The following is a 12,285-nucleotide window of genomic DNA, read 5'->3' on the forward strand; positions in this document are numbered from 1 at the left end:
AAATATTTTTATTCTTGGCTTTTTATTGTTGGTTTGATACATGATATCTTTTTATTAAATTCACAAATTAATCATATATATTTAAATGATCTATCGATGAATTTAGATAAATTGTAATTTAATGGATATGTGTAATTTTTTGTATCTGAACTTTATACCTGGATTTCATTTAACTGTGTAATAATTTTAACAAAACTTTTGATCTTCTATTCTAAAAATTTCATGAATATAAACATGTATTTTCCATTATGATTTGCATATGGATTTCACTTAACAATTTGAAATCGATTTTATCTAAAAAAAAATACCAAACGATTCGTTTTTTCGATGGATTTAATCCATCGTTTTCATCTTATTTTATCAAACAGAACCATCCCTTTTCTCGTTCCACCGCGATTTCCACTCTATCCTCCTTTATTATTGCTGGAACGTCAGGGAGGAGCGTTGTTTTCCGCGTGACTTTTTCTCTCCGCAAAAAAAAAAAAAAAAAAAAGAAAAAAGAAGAAGGGAAGGAAAAAAAAGGAAGTGGAAAAGAATGGTCCCAGTTGAAAGGCTGACATCCCCATCCCAACGAGGTTTACTATAAAGATAACAGGAGGTTCTTTCACTTGGCTGTAACTCGAATAAAGATAAAATGTGAGATAAACTTCTTATCGATTTGCCAGAAATTGTTTGGAATTTTAGTAATTGAATATTAACAATTCTATGATTCGATATCCCAGATTTATTATTATCTTTGAGGATATCAATTATAAGCCATCGAGTTTCTTGGAACAAAAAAGAAAAAAAAATGTCAATTGAATTTCTGAAATACTTTACTTTCAATTTAATGATAAATTCCTTTGCAATTCCTTGATAAAAATTCCATCATCGTCGCGTCAAACGTCAATATTTCACCACCAAATCCCTTCGATCGATCTACTACCATGGTAATTAGCGCACGAGCACGCCCCTAATTCCCGATGGTAGGCCAAGTTTCGCATATTTCAACCGAATGTGACTCGAAGTATTAGCGAACTGTCTCGCGGCCCATACTTCATCCATGTCTGCATACCAGAAGCGCTTGAGGGAGCGAGAAGTTGCGATATTATCGGGGATGGGGGTACAGCCACGAGGAGGAGGAGGGATGAATGTGGTTGCATCGGCATGCAACGTCGTTACCACGAGTTACGTATCCTTGATCGACAGTTTCGAGAATGATGGAAGGATCGAGGCAATCGTGATTCTTATAAAATATTGGCCTCTTGCATGGTTTACTTCATCGTTGAGAGTATTATAATTATTGATTGTCGAGGGGTTATAACGAAAGAATAATGAGAAGAAAATTCTTTGAACTTTTTTGTGAGTTGACTTTTAATCATGAGTAAAAATTTGAATTTTTAATAATAATGTATTGGATCATTAGATTTTTTGAAAAATTTGCAAATTACTTTGAAGAATTTTTATTTGATAATTTTTATTTTCGCGTTTGAAATGGAAATTCTTCTTCAGAAGAAGAAATTTATTATAATCCATAATATAAAATAAAAAACTCAAAACTCTTGCATGATTTTAAAAATTAATATTTGAATAATCTTCGAAGATTAAAGGGAAATTTTATTCACCGTTAAATAATAATCATACATTTTTTATTTCTTCGTTCAATCATAATAATTATCTCTTGATTTCCTTCTTAAGCTTTTTTATTGTTGTTGTTAGTATTTAATGGAGAAACGATTGGGTAAATTTTGTTATTGGAATGAAGCTCAAGTTTGAGTACCTTTCCTCTTTTTAGTTGTTCGATACTTGGCATAGCTCAGTAATTGATATATTCTGAACTAAAACTAAATGTTAAACATTGGATTACTAGAAGAAAATTTAATTTTTAAAAATCAATTAGCCTCTCTTCTCCCTAATTTGATAATTAATAAAAATTTTCGATATTTCAAAATCAAAATTGACAGCGAAAATATTATACAATACTTTTCCTAATATTGGAACCGATGATATTAAATTGTTTGAAGTATTTTAACAATCATATTATCAAAATTCTTCTGATTTTCGTTATCCAATTGAAAATAAATATTGATTATCGATCGATGATTACTTTTCATTTATTTAATCGTTTTATATATATTTTTTTTTGTATGCATTTTCGATGTCATTATTCCTTAATTACACGATATCGAATTAATCTGTTAATCGGATTCAAATCTTTATCAAAAATTCTGAACAATCGTGAAAAATTAATCAAATTGTAACCACATTGATACGACTCAAAATTCACGCAAAAAAAGAAATTTTCTACGTAGCTTATGAATATTAAAATTTTAATTAAAATTTCTCAATCCAAATCTACGACACTACACATTATCAATGACAATATGATGACATAAAAAATCTATACCAATCTATAAAACCAAAAACTTTTCGATTCAAATAAATCTCCATCGAACCTTGAATAAACTTTGACGATATTTAATCGAGGAATCTTCGACGAGTCGACACACAGGCAATTTTCAAAAAGATATAAGACGCGAAAAAAACACGAGAAATATTCCACATCTGTCGTGTTTCCACCAAAAGAGGAAGATATTCGCGAATCCCGATTCCTCACGCGGAAGATATTTTCCAACTGGATGCAGTTCACCATGAGTGACAGTTTGTTTCGAAATTGAGATCGACAGTCAAGCGTCTTATATTTTATCTTCCAGTAAGGGATATTCGTTCAATTTGCTGGAAAGATCGAGACGAGGGAGGGTTTCGTTTGGAATTTTATTTCACACGTGTCTCGTATTTGAGTGTCGATAGGAGGTTTGATCGTGCTTGATGTTGGTTTGGGATGATTTTTTTTTTTATTGTGTTCGAAGAGAATGATTTAATCGAGATTTTTCCTCTTTCAATCAAATTTATTAAGGGAATTATTGTTTTTCTCGTTCTGAAAAATCCTGAAGATTTTAAATTTTAAATTTTAACTATTGTATAATTATTGAATGTTTGGAAATGTTTTTTTTTTTTCTTTTTTTATGGCAGATGTAACTTTGTTTGGTAAGAAACACGCATCGTTGAGTAAATTTCTACGTTCCACGTATATATTTGTAGCAAACAACAAATATGAGTGTGTAATTCAACTGTAGTTCAATTTCAATATTTAAATGTCTACGGAATGCAAACAAGCAAATATTGGCCACTGGTGAAAAATATCCAAACACTTGCCTGCTCTCGATTTAATTTAATTTAATTATAAAATTCTAGATCAATTTCTCTTTTTTATGATTCCCATTTCTATAAACAACTATCACTATAATTTACTTTATTCGTTACTTTTAAATTATAAAATTTTACTATCTATCCATCTATGCAACATCAAAGAATAAACATCTACGATTATTAAAACAATTCTTTCATATCCTATTTAAATAATACTCTGACCAATCTCGAATAAACATAAACTCGTTATCCAAATGTGAATAGTTTGTACAAACTCATTGTGAAAACATTTGTGAAAAAGATTCAACAACTATCACTATAACTTGCTTTATTCGTTACTTAAAATTTTACCATCTATCCATCTATGCAAGAATAAACATCTACGATTACTAAAACAATTCTTTCATATCCTATTTAAATGATACTCTGATCAATTGACTAATCTTGAATAAATATAAACTCGTTATCCAAATGTGAATAGTTTGCGCAAACTCATTATGACAAAATTTGTGAAAAAGATTCAACAACTATCACTATAATTTGCTTTATTCGTTACTTAAAATTTTACCATCTATGCAGAAGAATAAACATCTATGATTACTAAAACAATTCTTTCATATCCTATTTAAATAATATTCTGATCAATTGACTAATCTTGAATAAACATAAACTTGATATCCAAATGTGAATAGTTTATGCAAACTCATTGTGAAAACATTTGTGAAAAAGATTCAACAACTATCACTATAATTTTCTTTATTCCTTATTTTTAAATTATAAAATTTTACCATCTATCCATCTATGCATCAAAGAATAAACATCTACGACTAAAACAATTCTTTCATATCCTATTTAAATAATACTCTGATCAAACAATTGACCAATCCTGAATAATAACTATACATAACTCGAACATAAACTCGATATCAAAATGTGAATAGTTTACGCAAACTCATTGTGGAAAACATTTGTGAAAAAGGTTCAATTGAAGAAAATGAGACAATTTCCTCGCTGAAGTAGTACACCATCTTTCTTACCCGTGACGGAAGCTACACCTGTGCGACTGTTGCTGATGCTGATGTTGCTGGATCGAGTGTTGAGGCGTGGACCTCGGTGTGCCCATAGGGCTTCCAGGGCTGGTGATACCCTCCAGGCCCCTCGACAACTTGAGCATCTCTGCGCCGAAAGCGTGAAGGGCGAACATGGCCGAGGGTGGCGGCTCGCTTTCCGGAAGCCAGAGTTCGTGAGTGTCCAGTGTCGTCAGCTCGGTGTCTGTCGACGTGCCGGAAGTGTGCTGCGGTGTACCGCCGCTTCCGGCCGGGCTTTTGCTCAACAGAAATCGCTTCCACGTGCCTTTCCTGTCCAGCCCTGGAACAGAAAGAAAATTAAGTTAGTCGAGATTCTTCTTTGCACAGTTCATGTGTATGCTCTCCCTGATTCTGAAGAATTGTTAAGGAAATTTGGATTGAGGAAAATTGAAATTAATCAAAGATTTTTTTTTGTTATGCTTAGTTTTTTTTTGATGAGATTAAGATTGGGTTAAAGGAAATATTGGATGATTGAATTAATAATTTTTCTTTCTGTGGTTTATTGTATGATATAATTGTGATATTAATTGGAAAATTTTGCGTGAAAATTGTAGATAAAGAAATTCGAAGAAGAGTTGTATAAAGAAAAGGATAGTATTTGATGTTGATTGATGAAGAATCGATACGAATTTAAAAATACACGCAGGTTTTACGAGTGATTTATGGAAGAAAGGAAAATTCTGTTTGAATTGATACAAAAAACGTAAAGTATTAATGAAACTGTAAAATGTACAGTTTCCAGTATTTCTGGAATTCGTTGTTTAAGAGTTGTTCAATATGAAAGCATCAAACGGGATGAAATTTAATCTGAAACTCGTTTAAATAACTGAGCAAACTTCGATAATTGTACTTCGAAATCCTTTAATTTCTCATCGTAGTTTATTCAATTCCCTGATTAAAAAAAATATTCAAACCGAATATATTTATAATTACTTAAAATTTGTAACGCAGATCAATGAGATCTTTATTTAAAAAATTATCATAAATTGCATTCATTAACAAACTATATGAACGTTGCAATTAACATAAATTTATCGAAATTTATTGTTCCTAATAAATCTATCTATTAAAAAAGAAAAAAAAAGAATGCAACTTCTTATTTCCTCACAATATAGAATCGAATCTGTCACTGAAGAAATATTATATTTTCGGATACAAGTTTGCATAAAATCGAGATATACTGAAAAATGTCGGATAGTATTATCGAGATATTTACATTTATTTGGAAATTGGATTTTTATTCCAGTTATAGGAACTAGATTTAGCCATTGAAAATGAACAATTTTATTTTACATATAAAAAGATACCAAATGAATTTTCCATTCTTATATATTTTTAATTGTAATTTTTCATTTTCTTGTAATTTTGTAACACAGCTTGCATTATACAACAAGCTTCTCCATTTCTATGCTCCTCCTTTCAATCCTTCCAATGTCTCAAGACAGTCTGCACCTTATGAAAAGCTAGGGACAAAAAGACACGAGCGTTTCTCTGATTTCGCTTGATTTATATCCCTACACCGCCTCCTCTCTGGATATATATCGATTAATTTCGGCCAACGATTCGGAAGCGCCCTTTTTAGCATACCGTGTCACGTCCGGGAATTTTGCATAATGGGCCACGATTTGCATGAAAATTTCTTATCGTCCATCGGCCATCGTTGGATGCAAAAGGAATTGATAAGAAGTGACACGCGTCCGATGGACAAAGAAAAATTTGTCGGCCAACAATCTTGTCGGATTGGAGAACACGAATACCCAGATCAAAGTTGACTTGTGATCGAAGATGAGTAACGAGAGTTTGCGATTCTAAACTCTCGAAATGATTGATTTAACGAACGAATTTTTTGATCCAAAAAAGAAGAAAAAAAAATGTTAAATATCATTTAATCGAGAAACAAGTATCGAAAAGTATTGGATACTTATGGAATAATGGAATACTAGTGTGTTATATTTTATCAGATATGGAGAAGAATTAAAACAAACAATATATTCAACTATAGTGAAATGTGTGTCAAGAGAAATCTTATAACTGGAGATAGTCCAGCGAACATTACGTTGGATCGTCTCAATTGATTATCTAATATTGTAGTACATACTGGACCAAGTACTTGGTGCCACTTGGGAATATTACGTGTTGGTAGTAGTAGTGGTTCAAAATCCACTTTCAATTGTAAGTTTCCTAATGACCAGTCAGTTGATGCTAGTTAATTACATTAACAATAATAATGATCGTGAAATTTTGTGCTACATTGATTAGATTAAGATCTTAGTTTTCAACTCTCTGGATGATTATTTCTATTTCGAACTAAGGAATGGATTAATTGAGAAAGAAAATACTCGGCAATGAGAATAATGGTAGAGTAATAATTAATTCGAAAAGTTTCGAGTCAAGTAATAGAAATTTCGATTAATTAATTTACATTTTTATCTGATTAAAATTTTCGTTTCATCGTTAACAGATTAATATCATCCTTCGTTTTCCATAACGTGATTATATTAAAAATACATTAAAAACTCGATCAAAATTAAACGTTTCTTTAAAGGGTGTCATTTCTGCATTTAAAGAAGTTCCTAATTAAGACATGATCCACTTAAATAGTTAATTATTAATAAGCATTATATCACGTTTAAATTAGCAAAGATTAAATTCGTTTAAATTTAGCCTTTATTAAGTTTTAGCTCCGTGTCTAACGTAATTTCTGATTAAAAAGCAGCTAGAGGTTACTGGGTTAACCTAATAGAAAAATGCTTTATGACACATCTTCGTTACCACGTTTATATAAAGATAAAAGTGAAACACAAAGTGTCATTAATTAATTGTTACGTTAAAAATATATAACGATATATATATATTTAAAATTTAATTCCCTTTTTATTATTACTTACTATCATTACTGAAACGAAAGTTTTAAAATTTTTAATTTTTATTATTCGTTCCAGAAATTTTTTTTATTTTTATCCCTGTCACACTTTCTTAACGCATCGATGATATTCCAATATTCGATATTTCGAGAGGGAGAGGTATATCGATCATTCTCTCTTCGTACTGAAATACAGTATTCATTTTCTTCGAATATACCAATGTCACCCACTACATATTTCAAACCAGTACTGTAATTTATATCATCCGATATAACCGCGAACATAGGATTTTCGAGAGTTTTCAGACCGTGCAATGTCTGGAAGCAAGGATTGACAGTTAATTTCCCTTTCTCGATTTTGAAAAACACATATGTACATTTTTAAAAACTGTTCCATTGTCGTAAAAATATCGAGAGAGGAAAGAAAATCTATATCTATTTTATGAAGAAAAATATTAATATTATCATCAAACGAAATTTAATTAATTATCGTGCATATTGTTGTAGTAATCTTGTTCACGAGCAAGATTAATGAGATTGATCGGTTGGATTTTAAATACAAATAGCAGTTCTTTTAATTAATAATCTTTCGTAAATAAATAATATTTTCTCAGGTTACCCATCGACAATTTCGAAGGTAAAAAATTGGGTAATCAATCTTCTTTTACAAAATTAATTAAGATTCTCATTATCCTGTTCATTAATTGGATTTCAAGGTAGACATCTTTGATCAATTATGCTTTCGAACAGAATACGATATCGAGATTCGTCGTTTAAATTTCAAATTGAAGCAAATATGTATGATTAATAACACGATATATCTTTTTGAAAATTTTTTACGATCATAGGGGGTTAATTAATTCCGAAAATCTCGCCGAGATTAGAATTCACCCGTAGGGATCTGGAGCAGGCCTGATTTCTTAAACCCGTTACCTTTTGTTTTACCGACACTTTTGGCGCTTGTTGCGAAACACGAACGATCAATTTGCAAGTGAAATCGTTCGATGCAAATGTACGAGTCGAAGGAGGCGTCGGTTCGCGCCCCAATTTATGCCGCTTTAGGCTCACGAAACTTTTTCAGTATTCGTTGCAATTTGTCAAAGTTTGTCGAACAGTAGAAGCAGTATCGTTACTTGCAAGAATTGCCATTTTTTTGTTATATTCTGTCGAGTGAAATTTCTTTCCTTTTATCATCAAAATTATCGTCGACTTGATAAGCTTGATTGAAAAAATTTATTGACCAATTATGACGAAAAAATTTAGACACCATAATAAATTAAATAATTATTCATGCTATGACTAAATAAACAAAAAATTGAATTATTTATTTTCTTCCTTTTTTTTTTGTATTTATATAAAATTAAATTAAATCAATTTAATAATTCCATGTATTATTTACACTACTTTTACATCTCGAGAATTTAATATTTCTTAAAGAAACAAAATCTCGTAGATACTGGAGATTTGGAAAAAGAAAAAAAAACTTTCAGGATAATAAATCATGCGAAATGATAAAAATTTAAATACGACGACCGATGATCTCGATTCGTGGTTCGAAGGAAAAGGGTTTAATTTCTTTCCTCGAGGAGGAGGCTGCACCCTCGAACAAAGAGGGCGGCCGATCTATAGAATTTCTTAATCGCAATCTCCGCCGAATATCTGGCGGAGGTCTTGGATTACAACGAAATTCCACGTAATACCTTTCCCTCGTTCAACCTTCTTGTTCGACACTGGCAGCTACTCGCGTTTACGTTACAATTCTCCCTTTTGGTTTTGATTAAAAATCGACCCTCTGCCACCGAAAATGTCGTTATCCGATTCGACTTTGATCCAACGACGAGGAGACGAAATCGGATAGGATTTTATCGTTTTCCATTTACGATCCCTCGTTTCATTTTCTTCGTTTCCTTCTTTTCCTTCTCTTCTTATTTTCTCTTATTCTAAAAGTTGAATTTGAAACATTTTTTTTTTTTTTTTTAGTTGTTGTTATTTAAAAATCAACTGAAATATCTCTGAACAGGAACAATTGTCAAGTAATTTAAATTAAAAATGAAAAAATATATTAAAAATTAAGAAAAATTTGAATTACTATAACTTGGAAGGATATTGATTTTTGGTCAATGAATAATCATTAGAAACGCGAAAGCTTCCTTTTAAAAACGCTTTTTTATTTATCTCGATACGATTTTATGGTCTTCGAGAAATATAAAGAAATATAAAGAAAGAAAAGAATAATTTTTATCTTATTTACTTGTTGGTCTTATTCACATTTTCTCATCTCACTGATCTATCACAAACTCCAGACAAATAATAGTTGAGATTCTTGAAAGATCTTAATACGCATTTCCAGGCGAAAAGAAAATAAGTGGTTTCCATTATCTTTCGAGTGTTAATAAAGTGTTGATAAAATTTTCACTCGAATTATAATATTTGTTTTATAATTTTAAATGAAAAATATTCATGAAGGAATTCAAGTAATCCATTTATATTTCGAGGATAATATATATATATATATTTTTTTTTATTTTATGACTTTGAAATTATATTCCAATTTTATCTCGAGTTATTGGGGAATATCGATGAGAGAATTTGCGTTGAATTGACGAGACAATCAATTTGTATTATAATTTTATTTTAACGATCGATATCATTGGGTTACAGAAGATCGAAATAGTTTTCACTTGAATCGAGTTCGATTTTGATTTGCATTTAATTGAAATATATATATATATATATATATATATATATAAGGTAATTTAAGTAAATCAATTTCCTATCAAAATCACTTTCAAAAATCTAAATTAAAAAATTTGAATCATAAAACAATTTCTAATATTATGCATTGATATCATTACATTGTAATTCATTTAAAAAACTATAGAAAAGAAAACGTTTATCACGCCTAGTATCGAAATTTAATAGAAAAAAAATCTTAATAAATTTCTATACTTTTTGTCGATAACGAATATACGTTCTTCTATGCCCATTTTACAAGATTTTCTTTCCATCGAAGGGAACAATTCGTGCTTAAAAAAAAAATGGCACGATAACTCGCCTCGTTAGGTTGAAATCCAGAAAAATGGCGTTTAAAAAACTGTCTCTTAGCCTTGGAGATAATGCAAGTTACCAGGCGTGACATTTCATTCTTTCACAAAAAAAAAAAAAAAAAAAAAAAAAGAAAAAGACTTCGTCTGAACAAAGATAATTCTGGCATCTAAACAAAGAAAATGTTAATAATGATTAAACGGACGAGAGAAGATAAAATTCTTCTATTGCTTCAATTAAATAAAATCGTGGAAAAGAAAGGAAGGAGAATTTTCAACGAATTTATATTATTGCACGATTTTCATAAAACTCACCGCAATATTTCCCAGTTACTTTATTACTTCGCTTGTTGCCGCATTATTTCCAACGATTTTTTTTCCATTTTTGTTTTTACGTTCTCTCTCTCTTATCTTGGAATATGAATAGCATAATTATAATTTACTTTGTATAATTTTTTCAAAATAAGATACATACCTAGTTTCTAAAATCCGAGAATAATTATAAAGATTCGATATATTCAATTTTCTTTCTTCTTTTCTTTTTCTCTCTCTCTCGTGAAATTTATAATTAATAATTATTAATTCATTTATTTCATTAAAGAGATACAATAATTTTTTTATTTTTTAATAGGAATAATTTTGGACGAGAAATTATGACAAATCATAAATGGCTAGTCTCAATGGAATCCTGATTTTGTTACATCAATGATAATTTAATAATAAAGTATATTGTGTAACAATATTGATTGAATTCTGTTGGGAAGTCTGTTGGGAATTATTTCGAAACAGTAGATGCTTTAAAAATTATTTATTTCTTTTTTTATATAAATTAAAATTTGTCAGAAATAAAATTTTTTATATAATCTTTTTAAATTACTGTTTTGTTCCAAGTAATTCTAAATAAACTTTATCCAAAAATTTCTTATATTTAATAACAGAATATAACAACAATTATTTTTTTAAAATGATTGATTTTTCCATTATCTCTATATCACTGTAAGACATACTTTTTACATTAAATTATTCTCGAAAGTTTTCTTCACCAAGAATTCTTCCAAGAATTTTGAAAAGTTCTGACAAATAATAAAAAAAAAAAAAAAATAAGTTAATTAAACTTACTAACCTTATAAATACGTGCTACAATTTCTTCTTAATCAAATTGATTCGATTGTCTGGCTTCTTAAAATCAATAACCCTCAAACAATCTGGATTCCTTTTAATAGATTTTTAATCGTAAGCAACAGGCAATCATGTAAACTTTTTATAAGCGTTACATTCTTTTGTGCTTATAGTTCAATCTTTTCCTACCCTCTCGAAACAAATAATTGCAAGAACTTTCTTTCTTGCAAGAAATGCGTTTGCTATAAGCCAAAGCTCTTGTAAACTTCACCGTGATATTGGAATTCTAAGCGCCAAGAAGCTCGTGGAGACGCATTTTGTAAAAATCTGATATCTTATTATTTATCCTTAGTTTTAAAACTAAGATTTAATCGTATTTTAGAATAAATAATTCAAGTCGATTGTGTATTGGCAATCAATCTTTATTATTTTTTTCTTTCTTTTTTTGTACATCGTTGAATATGTCGTTTCCTTTTTATCGTTTTAATTTTTTGATATTTTTGATATTATTTACATTTTAATTTACCTGCTTAAAAAATATTTCGTCTTCCTTGATACTTGTCTGCCTTAAGATTTTTGTATGACATAAGATATCCTGAAAATTTCGCAATCCTTCTTTTGAATAATTAAAAAAAAAATAAATAAATCTGCTGACTTTTTTATTATTTACTAGAGCTTGGAATTTATATAAAGTTCTAATTCCCAAGCCTCGATAAATAATATATGAAGAAAATCAACAGTTTTCACATTCCCTTAAAAGTTATTTAAAGATGAAGATTAATTTTTATAGAAAATTTTTCTTCCTCCAAAAACTTCCATCTTAAAAAAATTCTCTTCGAAGACCATCACTAACGAAACAAAATCTAAAATCATATATTATATAAATCAGAGAGATATAAGAGACAAAGAAACAAGTATGATACGAAATGGATTGTATCAATCATGATACACCAACCTCTCGAAGATGGATTCTTAAAATAAA

The 12,285-nt window shown here is 29.6% G+C and overlaps 1 protein-coding gene across 3 annotated transcripts in view; it reads right to left on the reverse strand.

The window, feature by feature from the left end:
* The window catches only part of 5-HT2beta (serotonin receptor), a 119,405-nt gene that overhangs the window by 20,193 nt on the left and 86,927 nt on the right, over positions 1 to 12,285 (reverse strand). For all 3 annotated transcript variants that reach the window (XM_026443085.1, XM_026443084.1, NM_001204249.1), the window contains 1 exon segment: positions 4,227 to 4,557. In XM_026443085.1, the coding sequence (XP_026298870.1) occupies positions 4,227 to 4,557 (331 nt within the window).

The sequence above is a fragment of the Apis mellifera genome, linkage group LG10 (assembly GCF_003254395.2).
Source record: "Apis mellifera strain DH4 linkage group LG10, Amel_HAv3.1, whole genome shotgun sequence".
In the NCBI taxonomy this organism is placed as follows: Eukaryota; Metazoa; Arthropoda; class Insecta; order Hymenoptera; family Apidae; genus Apis; species Apis mellifera.